This window comes from Osmerus mordax, chromosome 9 (genome assembly GCF_038355195.1).
Source record: "Osmerus mordax isolate fOsmMor3 chromosome 9, fOsmMor3.pri, whole genome shotgun sequence".
Taxonomy (NCBI): domain Eukaryota; kingdom Metazoa; phylum Chordata; class Actinopteri; order Osmeriformes; family Osmeridae; genus Osmerus; species Osmerus mordax.
The window spans coordinates 7,189,976-7,205,846 of NC_090058.1; the positions used below are offsets into that span (position 1 = coordinate 7,189,976).

At 47.3% G+C, this 15,871-nt stretch overlaps 2 protein-coding genes across 6 annotated transcripts in view; one reads left to right on the forward strand and one right to left on the reverse strand.

Moving 5' to 3' along the window:
- The window catches only part of asap2a (ArfGAP with SH3 domain, ankyrin repeat and PH domain 2a), a 37,899-nt gene extending 25,650 nt beyond the window's left edge, over positions 1-12,249 (forward strand). The window contains exons 7-28 of one of the 3 annotated variants that reach the window (XM_067243004.1): positions 245-330; positions 418-493; positions 745-831; positions 1,750-1,853; positions 2,074-2,143; positions 3,618-3,705; positions 4,008-4,056; positions 4,271-4,437; positions 4,896-5,029; positions 5,735-5,829; positions 6,095-6,284; positions 6,409-6,494; positions 6,647-6,762; positions 6,946-7,013; positions 7,162-7,269; positions 7,424-7,676; positions 8,575-8,727; positions 8,818-9,016; positions 9,258-9,316; positions 9,500-9,579; positions 10,033-10,152; positions 10,717-12,249. In XM_067243004.1, the coding sequence (XP_067099105.1) occupies positions 245-330; positions 418-493; positions 745-831; positions 1,750-1,853; positions 2,074-2,143; positions 3,618-3,705; positions 4,008-4,056; positions 4,271-4,437; positions 4,896-5,029; positions 5,735-5,829; positions 6,095-6,284; positions 6,409-6,494; positions 6,647-6,762; positions 6,946-7,013; positions 7,162-7,269; positions 7,424-7,676; positions 8,575-8,727; positions 8,818-9,016; positions 9,258-9,316; positions 9,500-9,579; positions 10,033-10,152; positions 10,717-10,791 (2,463 nt within the window). In that variant the 3' untranslated portion in view covers positions 10,792-12,249. Of the gene's footprint in view, positions 1-244; positions 331-417; positions 494-744; positions 832-1,749; positions 1,854-2,073; positions 2,144-3,617; positions 3,706-4,007; positions 4,057-4,270; positions 4,438-4,895; positions 5,030-5,734; positions 5,830-6,094; positions 6,285-6,408; positions 6,495-6,646; positions 6,763-6,945; positions 7,014-7,161; positions 7,270-7,423; positions 7,677-8,574; positions 8,728-8,817; positions 9,017-9,257; positions 9,317-9,499; positions 9,951-10,032; positions 10,153-10,716 lie in introns of those variants that run through there. The other 2 variants (XM_067243005.1, XR_010877400.1) reach the window with 2 other exon arrangements.
- Positions 12,250-13,154: 905 nt separating this feature from the next.
- On the reverse strand, positions 13,155-15,600 carry itgb1bp1 (integrin beta 1 binding protein 1). 3 transcript variants are annotated; one of them, XM_067243326.1, is made up of 7 exons: positions 15,508-15,600; positions 14,924-15,045; positions 14,678-14,756; positions 14,455-14,585; positions 14,221-14,313; positions 13,918-14,067; positions 13,155-13,755 (listed from the first exon to the last, which is right to left on the reverse strand). In XM_067243326.1, exons 2-7 carry the CDS (start codon positions 14,993-14,995, stop codon positions 13,684-13,686), a joined length of 597 nt encoding a protein of 198 aa, XP_067099427.1. In that variant the 5' UTR covers positions 14,996-15,045; positions 15,508-15,600; the 3' UTR covers positions 13,155-13,683. The 3 variants fall into 3 exon arrangements, with proteins under 3 accessions (XP_067099427.1, XP_067099428.1, XP_067099429.1); XM_067243327.1 differs by having other exon boundaries at positions 14,924-15,059; positions 15,508-15,599; XM_067243328.1 differs by having other exon boundaries at positions 14,924-15,063; positions 15,508-15,599.
- Positions 15,601-15,871: the final 271 nt, after the last annotated feature.

Consider the following 15,871-nt stretch of genomic DNA (forward strand, 5'->3'; position numbering starts at 1 on the left):
GTGGTAAATACACTGGGCCAAATATAGCTAATCTTGCCATCCACCGTAATGCATTCAGTTAGCCAAAGCTGGCCCCATGTCAATGTCAATGAGCAAAATATGCAGAGACTCGTGGGTAATTAGATGTGTCTCATGCTTCATATATTAATCTTAGAGTGGAGTCAGGCCAGGGTTGCCAGGTTGGGTGAACACCTGTTAGAAACTGACTGTGTGTAACGGTAATTGGTTTGACTTCCTTCTCCAGTATCTGCTGAAAGTGAATGAAATCAAGATCAAGAAAGGTGTGGATCTGCTACAGAACCTAATTAAATACTTCCACGCACAGTGCAAGTGAGTGGCCACACACACACTCACACAGTAATTAATAACACAGTCAGCAGTGAAAGATTTCTTATTTATGTATCTCTACTTGTACAGTTTCTTCCAGGACGGCCTGAAGGCCGTAGACAACCTAAAACCTTCCATAGAGAAGCTGGCCACAGACCTACACACGGTGAGATGGCACTCCTGTCCTCTGTAAACATTGGATCTAGATGTCCTGTCCTCATTGGATCTGTCCTCTGTAAACACTGGATCTAGATGTCCTGTCCTCATTGGATCTGCCCTCTGTAAACACTGGATCTAGATATTCTGTCCTCTGGGTAGATAGGATTTAGATGTCCTGTTCCCTGGGTAGATAGGATCTCGACATGCCGTTCTGTGGGCAGATTGGATCTAAACACTGCCACTTTCCTCTGACTCCAGATCAAGCAGGTCCAGGACGAGGAGAGGAAACAGCTGACTCAGCTACGTGATGTCCTGAAGACGGCCCTGCAGGTGGAGCAGAAGGAGGTAACACACTCCCACGCACATACACACAGAAGTATATGCACATACACACGCGCTTACAAACACACATGTGACACCCTGGTGGCAATCTAAAATCAGCCTTCCTCTGATCCTGCTTTGGGATCAGATTACAGGCATAAAGCCCTGATGTAAACCATCTAATCGCATGCTCTCTTAGAATTAAGCTCATTAATGGAGGGCTTGTGTCTGTGCCTCTGTACAGTTCAGTTTGATTAAACACTGTTTAAAGCGTCTTCTGGGTCGGCTGTGTAAGAACACTGTCTTATTTGTGCCGCATTCTCCTCTCTTCCTTGCTGCGTCCACTACTTTGTGAACCAAGTCTAGGAGAGTAAGTGGTTTACACTTCACCCTGTCTGTCTGCTACTGTCTGTCCTGCTGTTTTTATAATTGTCAGACACTACAGATAGGAACGATGGCCATGAGAAGCATTGTAGACCGTCTCAAAAGGAGATAACATTTGGACAGAATGTGTCATATGAAGGTCTAGTTTGTCCGGTAGCTGGAAAACATTCAACCTCTCAAGCTATTCCTTTTAAATGTGCCCCCTCCCTCCTGTTGCTGCCCCCTTCACCGTTCCATACCACTTCCTGTGTGGATGTGACGTCCTTGAATGCACGATCCCAGCATTTCCTTCTCACTGTGTGTGATGACACCATGGAGTCATCTCAGGAGTTAGAACCACCTCCCTTCCCTGTGTGTGTCTCCTCTCCTTCACATTCCACTCCCAGTAAAGCCCAGATGAAAACACGGCCAAAAGGGTCAACAGTTCTCTCCTGTCGGTTCAGATTTGCATCAGGTGTAGAGTAGTTATGGAGAAGAGAGGAGCCCCTTTGATATCAAACACACCAGACCTGTTTAGATGCTTATGATTGGGTGTGTGTGGGTGTGCTGCTGTTGAAGGACTCCCAGGTGCGCCAGAGCGCCACCTACAGTCTGCACCAGCCGCAGGGCAACAAGGAACACGGGACCGAGCGCTGTGGGAACCTCTACAAGAAGAGTGATGGGTGGGTTTTCCTGCAATCTCTCTCACACACACACACACGCTGCTGTCATTATTAAACCAGTCTGCCCATAATAACTGTAATCCCTTACACAGCAGGCAGACAAGACTAGGTGGTCATTACTAATGCATGTCATTAATGAGAATACACAGTAGTCAGGTCATCTTTAATATTTGATCACCCATATCTGTTTTGTGTCTCACTGTACTCTGTGTTTCTCCAGGCTGAGGAAGGTATGGCAGAAGAGAAAGTGTACAGTGAAGAATGGATACCTCACCATATCACATGGGACTGTGAGTCATCTGGAGTGCACACACACACACACACAAGCATTCACATCTTTCCCTCATTACCTTGTATACAAATATGTCATGACTCTGAGCGTCATTCCCACCAGCCCGTCATCTGTCACCTCCTAGCATCCTGTCCATCAGCTTCCCCTTCATTAGCTCTGCTCACAGTCACACAAGGAGACGAGGAGAGAAGCCAAGCAGTTAGCGTTCAGCTAGCCCTGCTACTCCCTGCCAGCTAACATCCACTCGGGCAGGTCTCACCCTGGCTGCTGCTCTCTCCTAATGGAGATTTAAGCCCCCCCCTCCTCACTGACAATGTTCAGATACAAATCAGATACAAAGCGGTTTATCTGAACTCTCAGTCTCTTCCAGGTTTAGATCTCAGCACTCTGCTTTGATGTAGGCTGAGGAGATGCTTCTGGAGTAGTAGCAGGAGACATCCCAACACCTCTATGTTCATTACATTTACATTTACATTTATTCATTTAGCAGACGCTTTTATCCAAAGCGACTTCCAAGAGAGAGCTTTACAAAGTGCATAGGTCACTGATCATAACAACAAGATAGCCACAAAACATTGCGAGTAGCCAAAACATGAAGCACACATTGTGAACAACCAAAGTAAGTGCCAAAGGGAAGAACCATAAGAGCATGTAGCTAAACAAGTTACAATTAAACAACATGAACCGCTATAGGTGCAAGTGTACCTGTGGAAAAAACAAGCAACAATAATAAAAACAATATATCACAGCGAGTACAAAAAATTTAAATCAGTTACCACTAACCACAAGAGCAACAAGTCTCTGAGCAAGAGTCATTGTGATCCTTGAGGAAACTAACATCGGGTCAAGCGAACCATTCCTAAGTACCGTTGTACTCCCGGAACAAGTGCGTCTTGAGCCTTTTCTTGAAGGTGGAGAGACAGTCAGTGTCTCTGATGGAGGTGGGGAGTTGATTCCACCACTGGGGGGCCAGACAGGAGAAGAGCTTGTGTTGGGACCGGGCGGTCATTAGTGTGTGTGTGTGTGTGTGTGTGTGTGTGTGTGTGTGTGTGTGTGTGTGTATATGTGCGTCTGCACTGTCTATCTCCACCAGTCAGACCCTCTACAACCTCCAGGGTCATAATACAGTATCGATCCCCTCTCTTTCTGTTAAGAACCCCCATTAGTGTAGATTTGCTCAGTCAAACACATTGACCCTCTTTCTCACATACAGTATATCATATACATCACTTAGCAGAGAAATTAAAACAAATGTTGTCTTTATGTTTGTTGGTGGTGTTTGTTTCACTGACTGATGGGCATAGATATGTGATGTTGGAGAGTAAATCCATGTATGTTTTCTACAGTTCTGTCATTCTGCAATGCAGCTGGATGCTTGTTTTCACTGTCTTCCTATTTAATGGTATTCCTCTCATCTCTTATTCTTTCCCCTCTTTTCTATCTCTCTTCCTCTGCCTCCTTTCTTCCCTCAGGCAAATCGGCCACCAGCTAAACTCAACCTCCTCACCTGTCAGGTGAAACACAACCCTGAGGAGAAGAAAAGCTTTGACCTCATCTCTCGTAGGTTCACCTTCCTACTCCTCCCCTCCTTCACTCTCACTGTCTCTCTCTCTTCATCTCTTCACTCCACCCCTTCCATCTCTTTCTTTCCACTTTCTTATGCTTGTACACACACACACACATACACACAGGCTTGTCAGATTGCTGCTTTGATAGGCTCAAAGCTTTGCTCTTATTCCTTTGATGACTTCATGCTTCTGTCTGTCTCTGACCCACCCCCAATCACTCCCCTCTTCCTGTTCTCCTCCCCATCCCCCCTCTCACACCCTCTCCCTCTCTCCTTTGCTCCATTTCTTTTGTAGACGACAGAACATATCACTTTCAAGCTGAGGATGACCCCGATTGTCAGATGTAAGTGTTCAGTTCCTTCCTTTGGTGATTTGTGTTTGTGGTGTGTGGGGGTGTGTGTGTTTATGGTGTGTGTGTGTTTGTTGTGCGTGTGTACGCGCAGGCAAATATGCTAGTGTGCTTCCTGCATTTGTATCCTCTGCCTTCTACCTCCTTCCTCACACCTCCCTCCTCCTCTCACCCAATGTTGACCCCACACACACCCTCCCCCTTGCAGTTGGATCTCAGTACTGCAGAACAGCAAGGAGGAAGCGCTGAACAACGCCTTCAAAGGCGACCAGCATGTTGGGGAAAACAACATAGTCCAGGAACTGACCAAGGCCATCCTGGGAGAGGTCAAGAGGATGACCGGTAACGATGTCTGCTGCGACTGCGGCGCTCCCAGTGAGTCACCTCACGGAAAAACATGCCGACACAAACACACACACATTTATAAGAAATTCACTTGCAGCACGGGTCACCTAGAGGAGAAGCATGCCTGCACACACATGCACACGCCTTTTTGTTTCAAGAAAATGACTCCCCATATGATTGTTTGAGGACTTGATTAACAGTTCCTAGTGGTCAGTTGGACGTACCGGGAAGCAGAGTTGCCTCTGGGCCTAGCTATAAAGGTTCCAGATCTGCAGAGCCTAAACCCTGCAGAGGACGTTACATTACTAATGTGTATTAAAAAATAGCTTGCACCCTCCAGCACTTCCTTCTCAAGGACGTTGCGGAACCTCTTTATTTACCTGTTCTTTCGTTTTTTTTCCCTCACTGTCCTCTCTCTCCATCTCTCCCCTCCCTCCCTCTTTCTTCCTTTCTCCCTCCTCCCTCTCTTCTCTTTCCCCCTTTCCCAGACCCTACCTGGCTGTCCACCAATTTGGGCATCCTCACCTGTATCGAGTGTTCAGGGATCCACAGGGAGCTGGGTGTCCATTACTCCAGGATCCAGTCCCTCACTCTGGACGTCCTCAGTACCTCCGAGCTCTTGGTGAGCAAACCCTCCTACATGTTCGGCCTCTGTGTTTTTGCTGGGGAAGGTCCACTGAGAGGAGGTAACCCACATTCTGGACAGGAGAGGAGGCCTCAGACAGACCTCCCAGCACCCTTGGCCTCATTCTATAAAACCCTGCTCTCCTTAAGCCTCTCCTTCAGCCTCTCCTTCAGCCTCTCCTTCAGCCTCTCCTTCAGCCTCTCCTTCAGCCTCTCCTTCAGCCTCTCTTTCAGCCTCTCCTTCAGCCTCTCCTTCAGCCTCTCCTACAGCCTCTCCTTCAGCCTCTCCCTATCCTCCCCCCCCGGGATGAAGGGTTGTGGGACTGGAACTGGCTCCACTCTAAATCCTCCACATTTTATCGGTCTCTTTAATAGCCGTTTGGTATAGAGATTTATCACCACTCAATGATCTGGGCTGAACTGTTTTTGTGGCTAATTCTGAGTGATTGGCTTCATTATGCGTTGTAATGTTTGAGCTGTGCTGGCCACGGTGAAATGGGTGTCATCCACATAGTTCTCCCACTGAGGCAGTTTCATACACAGAATCAGTGACTCTCCACTCCATTGACTGTAAGATCTGCTGAAGTAGCGAATGGGGAAATGTGCCGGAGTTAAACTCACAGAAAACCTCTCAGAGACAAGACTCATTTACACTTTGATGGATTGACCGTTTTGTGTGTGTGCATGTGTTGCTGTCATGCAGCTGGCCAAGAACGTGGGGAATGCAGGCTTTAACGAGATCATGGAGGCTTGTCTGACGGCTGAAAATGTGGTCAAACCCAACCCTGCTAGTGACATGTAAGTTATCTCCACCTCCCTCAACTTCCCCCTCTTCCTTCCTCTTCTTTTGTCTTCATCTTCTCCTACCCTAGACTTTATTCCCTCTCTCTCCTGGACTGATAGTTTCCTTTTACATGTTACAAGTTTCATACGGAAACACTGAAATGTAATGTAGGCTCCAAGTCTCTCTATCTCTCTCTGTCTCTCTCTCTCTCTCTCTCTCCCTCTCTCTCTCTCCTGTGTGCCATGTAGTCAGTAAGTCTCTCTCCCCCTCTGCGTGCAGGCTGGCCAGGAAGGACTTCATCCTTGCTAAGTACACAGAGAAGCGCTTCGCCAGGAGGAAGTGTCCAGACGGGGCGTCCAAGCTGCACACGCTGTGCGACGCCGTCAAGGCTCGAGACATCTTCTCCCTCATCCAGGTCTACGCAGAGGGGGTGGACCTGATGGAGCCCATCCCACTGGCCAATGGTCACGTCAGTACCACACACACACACACACACGCACCCCGACATGTACACACACACACAGTGTAGCGTGAGAGGTCCCTTTCATGGACTGGTTACATGTTAAGTTTTTGTTGTGTCGTCGTGGTTACAGGAGCATGGAGAGACCGCTCTGCACCTGGCTGTCCGCCTGGTGGACAGGACCTCACTGCACATAGTGGACTTCCTCACTCAGAACAGGTACGGAGAGACAGGAGGGACAAAACTGCTCAGTAACACTGGGAACCTTCCACTGGCCCCTGTAGCAGAAGCCACAACAAAGAGCCTAAGATGTGACCTGGACCAACTACAGTATATCAGTAATAAACCTCTCCTCTCCCCACCTCTACCAGTGTCAACCTGGACAAGCAAACAGCTAAAGGCAGCACAGCCCTCCACTACTGCTGTCTGACAGACAACAGTGAGTGCCTCAAACTGCTGCTGAGGGGCAAGGCCTCCATAGAGATCGGTAAGGAACAAACACAGCCACAGAGATGAATTGCGATGTTATTGTTGGATGCCGACAGAGCCTGACCCAGTGGGTCTCGCTGTGCTTCAGGAGAGGGGCTGTGTGGAGGCCTCTGGACTGGGGTTATGTCTGGAGGTGTTACTTTATATCAAGTCCATAACAGGAAACATGGTCTCCCTGCAGCTAATGAATCTGGGGAGACACCGTTGGACATTGCGAGGAGACTAAAGCACCTGCAGTGTGAAGAACTGGTGAGTTCTGTCTCGCTGTCTATCTGGCGTCTGTCACTGTCAGTCACTCTGTCTGTCACTGTCACTCTGTTATTACTCCTCCGCATCCTACTGACTTTTTGTGTCTGCGCTTGTGTGTGTGTGTGTGTGTGTGTATGTGTGCGTGCAGCTGAACCAGGCCCTGGCAGGGAAGTTCAATGTCCACGTGCACGTGGAGTACGAGTGGTGTTTGCGGCATGAAGATATGGACGAGAGTGACGAGGACCTGGATGAGAAAGTGAGGGTGAAGACCCTTCACATCACACACATGCACACCTATGCTTCCAGACACGACCTACACATTTAGTTCTTTACAATGCATAAAGTCACCTAGGGCAGCAACGCAGGTCCAGAACATGACCATTTGACCCTATCGGTATGGTCCCCTCCAGCCCAGCCCCCACCGGCGAGAGGAGCGTCCAGTCAGCTGCTACACCCCTGGCAGCAGCACACACCTCCAGCCCAGCCCGGCATCCCTGTCCCGGGACGCCCCCAGCCAGGGCAAGGACAAGCAGCGGGCGTACATCCCCAACCTGGTGAACAACGAGACCTATGGCACCATCCTCAACGCCACCGCACCCTCCTCAGCCCAGACCGGGGGGCCCAACAACACCTCTGCACCCCCCTTACCTCCCCGCAATATAGGTAGGGCTTAGCCCACGCTTTTAGAAACATTATTGGGTAGCGCACATTACTGGGAAATAAATATGATGGGAGATGATGGTTTTTGAAAGGATGGAAGCTCTATCAATCCATACTCTCCCTCCTTCAGGCTGGCTTTAGGAGTCATATTTATAACAGCAGCCCACTAGGACCGTGTCAGAAGGAGAACGCATGTTGGGCCACGTGTCTTTGATAACGATGGCTCTTCTCTAATTAGCGCCTGGGCCCGGAATGACTGGTGTGGTGCTCTGACCTATATGAGCTGTAGAGGGCTCTGATGTGTGTGTGTGTGTGGTCACACACTAATGTGAGTGGGGGGGTGAGCTACTTTTCCAGAAAGTTCAGAACCCCTGCCGTACAAAAATTCTACTCTTCCATTGCAACCTAGTTAATTAGACTAAATTAGCCCCTAGACATGAGAGACATTTTACAGTTCATGGTCTGAATTAGTCAATTTCCTTTAGAAATGAGCTAATCTCTGCAGCCTTCATCAGGCTAGTGATGCTAGCCCCTCTGGCCCTGACTGTCCTGGACCTTCAATATGCATTAGGAAGGCTTCACTCGTTTTATCTCCAAATCTGCTCTCTGCTTTTTCAACTTCTCTCCTTCTCCTGCTGCTCCTGCTGTTCTTCCCCCTCCTCTTGGTCCTGCTCCTGCTCTTCTTCCTGCTCCTCTTCCTCCTGCTCCTTATCCTCCTGCTCATTCGCTTAGCCAAAACAGCACTAGAGGTCACACCGCAGCCAGCATTCCACACATTTTTCCTCTCTGTCTTGTTTCAGTTACATTCAATAAAGGTGGGTCCACTTTCTAACCACATGTTCACTGTCAAAGCATAACTCCCCCCTGCCTCTCTCGCTCTCTCTCTCTTCCTCTGTTGTAGTTCAGTTGGCTGGTCTGGGGGGGATAGTCCAGTCCTCTGGGTCCTCAGGGTGGAAGCCTGGCTCAATAGACCTGGGGGGTCGACAGAGGTCCTCCTCCGACCCCCCCAACATGCACCCCCCAGTCCCCCCTATGAGGATCACCTCAACCACAGGCATGTACACACACAAATGGAGACAACGCTGTTATCTGAGGGTATTAGCAAGTACAGTCTGTGAGCTTGTTTTGGTCCTTTGTTCTCCAGGTCTAGGTCCACTGGGACTAGCCTCCCAGGGCCTAACCCAGCCAGGTCTGGGACCGCCAGTTGGGGGCGTGTTGAACCCGCCTCCCCCCGTGGCTAAGACGGCCAGTGTGATGGAAGCCATGAATCTCCAGTCTAAGACCGGACCGCCTGGGAGCACACAGGGACACCACAGAGGCCCACAACCCAAATCTCCATCAGGGTGAGCCAACTCACACACTTACACACACACACACACTGAACTAACACTATGAGCTTGGCTTGATTCATCTGCAGCTGTCAGCTTGAGCTTCAGCCCTGCTCCTCACCATGCAGAGTCAGATCCCACAGGTCCAGCAGGGATGATGCAGATAGACTGAAGCGTAGATGACTGGGTGTTTATGTGAATGTGAGAGACCCTGCCAATCAGCAGCTAAATGAAAGACTTTGATTGTGGTTTTCAGCCCAGACAAAAGCTTCAACCATCGCCCTCCTAATAGGACTGGGTCCATAGAACGGCCAGGTGAGCATGAAACGCCAGCTACATTACTCCTTCTGTAAACGTGTCGTGTAGTGTCTAAGTACTGTCAATGTAAAAATATGTCAGTATAGTGTATGCATAATTAATAAATTTCAGCTTAGGAAGTGCTGCGTCAAAAGAACGCTTGTTTTCATTCACCAATGTAATTTCCTGTTCCTTCTCTAGCTAAGGAAGTACCGGGCCGCCCCCAGAACTCGGCAGGTCAATCTCTACCCCCCGCCACCGTACCTAGGAAGGCGTATCCTGTAAGTCCTGCCTAAACCCCTGGACACGTGCTTCTTCTTCTGTTGTTGAGGATAATGTTGGAGCCCTCCTGCTGTGCCATATCTGGGTCTGTTGAGTTCCAGTCAGTCTGGGTATCCTGTGCGGTCCCACTGTCCCACGGACAGTCAGCAGTATCTCTCCATTGTCTGAATGTTTTCTCTGTCCTGCTAGGCTCTGCGTTTCCTTCCTCTAACCCATATAGAACGTGGGTGTGTGTGTGTGTGGAGGAGGTGGATTTTTTGTCACTTGAGCGGTTGTCTATACCGGATACTTACAGTGGATGACTGCAGTTTTGCCACATGTCCATAACAGAGGAGTGTCCTGATGTGGGCGTTGTGAACATTCCATAGCAGTGAGGATTATCAGAGTGAACTCTAGTCGCTTGCTTGTCTGTTTTTGACTGTCATATGAGTGACTGTGTGTGTGTGTGTCAGAAGCAGAGGCCTAAGAGGGTGAAAGCCATCTACAACTGCATAGCAGACAACCCGGATGAGTTGACCTTCTCAGAGGGGGAGGTCATCGTGGTGGACGGGGAGGAGGACCAGGAGTGGTGGGTGAGTACCGTGTGTGTGTGTGTTTAGATTCGGATTTGTTGTGCATTGTGTGTAGACTGGAGAGTAATGACAGAAGTCCAGCCTGGTCCAGTCCAGATCTCGTCCATTCAGAGTAGCGTCTGCTGTGCCAATAACCATGGTGGCCTGAGCCCTAATGATGACTTCATTCTGGCCAGCTCCACCCCTGACTGCCTTCCTTCCTCTACCGAACCCCATGTCTGAATACAGACCAGCTGCAACTTGTTTCCCCCTAACTCATTCCTGCTAACATGGCTGTACTGAGTGTGTGTATGTGTGTTCAAATCCCAGAACTTCCTGTCTTAGGAATCAGGATCTCTGCATGCCTCTGTCGTACGTAAGCATGAGTAGAGATGAAAAAGCATATCTGAGGCAGAAACAAAGCCAAGTTTCTGACCAGGAAAAACTGCCAGCATTACTGCACCGCATGCTGCTCCTGCTGCACCATTGTGTATTCAACAAGTTTTGCGGTTCGTCCAGTACTGTTTGTGCATGTCACTCATACTAAGTTCTGTCAGCTAACATTCCCTCTGTCCTGTTTCCTAGTTGGGCCACATCGAAGGAGAACCAATGAGGAGAGGGGCATTCCCTGTCACCTTTGTGCACTTCATTGTGGACTGAATTGGGGTCAAAGATTATCAGAGGTCACAGGGGTAGACCAAGGATGTAAACACCATCTCTGTGCGCATTAGATTGTGTGGTTTCATCGGTATCTTCATCATCACTGTCATCATCAAGCCCGAACTGAAACAGGACAGAGAAGTATGTTGTCCCAATGCCCTGGATGCAGCACAGGATGAATGTTGTTGTGACAACTGACCCTTTCTGGGAATAGCAGTCTTAAAGGCCAGGCCCCAAAGGCTCATGGGAACTATTTTTAGATGTTTAGAAAAAGACATTTAGTTTTAAAAAACACAAAAAAACATGAATGTGTAGTAAATAACCTCTTGCAATAAAATGCACTTTCTGCTAATTTATCATGGTTATCATGACATAAGAAGACATGAAGATATAATGAAGCTTCCACACAGTATGTCATTCCTATCTCTGCCCATTGTTTTCTCTTGGAGTGAATTGTACAGTTTTTACAATAACAATAACAATCTAGAGCCTCAAACACTTATGTGAATATTATGGTCAGTGCTTACATTCCATCTACATGCATGGTTTTCAAAGGAACGCATATAAATGTTGTAATATGTTATAGTTCCAGTTCTCCGAAGTGGAGGCCAATAGTTGGAAATGGTGCTAACCCAGGAATATGCTAGGTGCTATCCCCTAGGGGGCGCTCAACTGTCCCCATTACCAGGCAACATGTGGCAGTGAAAGGGGGTTGCTGGTGGGTATAAATAGGCCTCAGTAGATCACACCTGGGAGAACCCAGCCTTTCACAGTCTGTTTGTCTATGAAGGGGGAGAGTGGGAGAAAATGACTAAAGGAGAGAGAGACCAGCCAGCTGGCTCACATTCAAACATTTCTGTTCCTGTGCGTGGTGTTTTGGGTTTTAACCTCCGCCTCGGTGAGTGACTACAGTTTATTGGAGATCAGGAAACTGTCTTTCTGTGCAGTGGTCAATAATGACTGTAAAAGCACACTGCATGACAGGAGTTAGATAAATCATACTTTTTTATATCAGCCAAGAAATGTGTATGGCAGCAGTCCCCATCCAATGAGGAAGATGCACAGTAAGAGACCCCAAATGAGCCTTTCCCTGCTTCTACCAGAGCTCCTCACCTCCTGCAGTGTATTTTGTAGACCCTGTATTGAAGAAAATTGTGTTTATCATGTTTCTAAATGATTGTTACAGAGGCTTCTATGTAAATATCTTGACTTGGTTGCAGAGCAACTCTATGTATGTATGTATGTACAGTATGTTGGACATGTTTAACTTGGGTTGTGATTGTGAATGAACTCCACTAGACTTAAGACTAAAGGAGACAAAGCATGTGAATCATACCTGAATCTGACACACACTATTTCTCCATCTAATAACTCACTGGAAAAAGGATGGTTACTCTTTATGTAAATAGATTACGTTTTTTTGTTTGTCGATATTTAATTAAAGAGAAGTTAACATTTTGCTGTAACTGTCTTTTGATTCAGCGCAGGCTCATTGGTTGTCTCCAGCTGCTCCTCTGTGTGGATTGACTAGTCTTGGTAGTGTAAGCCTACACACACCAATTCACACACACAAATAACTGCAGCTAATGCAGCATTGACTCTTAACCTGTTGCTTAGAAATGGGAAACTGAAACTGGAATAATAAACTATGAAAGGATTGATCGCTTGTGGTCTTTCTTTTCACCTGAAGTTTGAATGCAGCATCTAGGGCCCCCACCTAACATCAAGTTTGTAGCCTAGGCGTTCAGCTAACCTGCAGACTCATCCAGTATTTAGTAATGCAGCAAGAGCTCCCTCTAATGGACAACTTGAGGAAATGAAGATACATGAGTAACCATGTATTTACTGTAAAACATTAAAGACTAGCTTTCCTTTAATAAACTGCATCTCACAACTACTTACTGTACTTCACTTAGGTAGGCCACATTGAATCTGACTATGTATTTCAATTTAGATACTATAGTTCAATTTAGTCTACATCCATCAACACAGTATCACAATACAGGTCTGAGGCTATAAAACCACAATTCCCTATAAAGTCATCAGGATCAACAGCCCTCCTGCAGCTCAGAAATGTTGGGGTCAGTATGGGAGAGAGTGTTCCTTTGATAGGACTAACAGTGACTAATACGGCCAGCCAGTAGCCCATATCCCCCTCCTACACACACACACACACACACAGCACCCTCCTTCTCCCACTGGGCAGACTTCATAAACCAGGAGAGAAAGAGTTTGAGGCGCCAGTCTTGTCCCTCACAGCTGGGATAGATAAGGAGGCAGGGGCCCCCAGAGTCAGCCTGGTGGGACTACAGTAAAGAGACAACCAGACAGGCTGTCTGGTCAAATAATAGACACAGTCATGGTCAATTAAAATGCCATGTCTTTATTGTACCGTACTTGAATGATTCACTCCCATCTGTACCAATGAGTATGACGAGGAGAGGTGTCGTAAACACAATATTTGTGGGGTTCTACAGCATCTTGATCTTGGTTGTGTGTACTCACTGGTGGGTGGAGTGACTGCAGTGTACCACTGTTCCTGCTGCCTTCCTTCTACAAAGGAGGTCAGTAAAGATCTAACTATTATTATCAAAAATACCTCAATCCCAAACAGTCACTTCCCAAGCCAAACCTCATAAGATACATCCTTGGTTACCACATTGTATTTACATTAAATTATGTTTTGTTAAATTAAAACAACTGTACTTTGGGGTGTGTTTGTGATTGATGGATGACGGTGCATGGAAATGTGGTGCAGGGCATGCTGGGTAAGTCATTTGACTATTCTGTAAACTGCAGCCCAGGCTCCTGATTTGCTGCTAATGCGGCAGCTGAGGTCCTCTCTTGAGGCAGGTCGAAGGTTGAGTACCTTAAAATGGGCGATCTGCCACCTCAAGGCTTGTCTGAGGTCAGAGCGCAGTCAAAGGAGGCGGATAGTACCTTGCAGATGGCCTGGGCCTGCTCCTGCACAAACAGAGGACGGGAGAGAAGGACTACTTCAGTTACAGTCATTATTTTATATCCTGACCAGCAGTCTTGCATTCCTGCTCTACCTGTGGAGGAGCCTGCATTTGATTAGCATGCTTCCCACAGTTTAGTCTCCCTTTCTAACCCACACAAGCTCACCGCCGTGCTACACTGGTAGACCCAGATGCAGCACTCTTGCTGCTTGGTGTCTGTGGTCTTCAGAGCCAGCAGGTTCTTGCCGGCGCCCAGGCCGTCATCATAGCACAGCATGCGCACGATCAGGTAGAGTGGGTGGCGATGCAGAACATCCTACAGGGAACAGCTTCAGATCACTAGATCGTATAACAATGGTAATCCTAGATCAATGCATACACATACAGTATCAGTTTGTCACTTTCACATTTTGTACCCTTGAGAACATTTTGTTTGCTAGTAATAAAGACACGGAAGACAGTCCCTTACACACTGGTCCATGGAGGCCACTTTGACGCCGTACTTGGACACTACCAATACCATGTCCTCATCTCCAGGAACAAACGGCAGCTTGCCATCTTGCTGTGAGAGAGAATACCACTGGTTGGTCAATAAAAGATAGCACTTAGATAGAATCACATGAATCCCAATAAAGCATAATGCTGAAATGTAATAGATTAAGGAACAATGGCACAAGATAATGTTTTTTAGTCTGTTTCTAACCTGGGCTGCATCAATGTAGTTGATGAGATCCAGCGGTTCCTGGAGGACCTTACTCATGTCAAACTGCAGCTTCTCAATGGCACCCACATACTTGACCCTGAACTCTGCACATGCCTCTGAGACACTGTTACCTACAGGACCCAGAGGTCAAAGGTCAGGGGTAAGAGGTCTGTCAACACTACATGAATGTAGGTATACATAGTGTTAAAGCAGATATTCTGACCTGAGCTCTTGGTGGAGTCTGTGTCGAGGCTGGCGACAGTGCTGGACCTGGACAGACCTCCCAGACTGGAATCCACAGACTGAGGGGGGGGGAAAACAGACAGTAGGCCAATACTAATATGTGATATCACATTTTTATTGTATTTTTTGTACTATGATTATTTATTTTGTCTCTAGACCAACTGTGACCTGTGATTCATATGGGACAGATGAAGTAAGTGTGTGTGTTTAGTGTTGGAAGGTCTACCTTGCTCTTGGTGCTGATCTCACTACTTTGGGAGCTGCTGCTGCTGTGGCGCTTTTTGACCTTCCGGAACATTCTTCAACATGACTCCACCAGATCTTCTCCCTTCCAGCCTCCCTGCTCCCCTGCAGACAGCAGTCTTGCTTGTAACATACATAGCCACATCATATGTCATCATAGTCACTGAGTAAAATTGTGGCTACAGTACCATAGCCATCATGGACAATGTCTCCCATCCTCTGCGATACACTTTCCAGGATAAGAGACTGACTAGCTAACAGACTCAATGCAGCGGTGCTCAACTACACTGATCAGTCATACTTTTCCAAATCAGAATCAACAGGTTAATTCGTAAAACTGTGTGTAGTTTCACTAGTCTTGAGCCAGATCATGAGTAGATCATGTCCCCTATACTTTTGTCAAGGCACCCGTTCGTTGCTAGGATAAACAATCCACCCCACCCACAACCGTACGTACAGTACAACTCTGGTTGTATCCCCTCCAAACTCACATTATGCGGATATGAACGCACTCTTTACCAAATAAATGGCAAATCTGAGCGCTGGGCACAATTACACATGGCATACCTCAGATTGGAATGTGTTCTTCGCCTTCTATGGCTGTGTGGTGTGTTGTTTCATCAGGGGAGTTTGTGTGGTTCTTTCTATTTTGGCGAGACTTGACACTTCACTTCCTCTGAGCTCCACCCAACGCCAGTTAAAGGGGACGTAGCAGTAATTCAGTCTTGCAAAATAAAAGGCACAAGTGATAAACATTGAATGGATAAGGTTAGTCAGTTATCAGGCCAAAATAGTTGAGCATTTCTTTTACTTCTCGTGTCACATTGTTTATGATAAACTGATAGGAAAAACGTACAAACTGGCATATTTGCCACAGTTAGAGCTAACTTGAGTAATATGTTAACTAGGCCTATATGTTTAATACGGTATG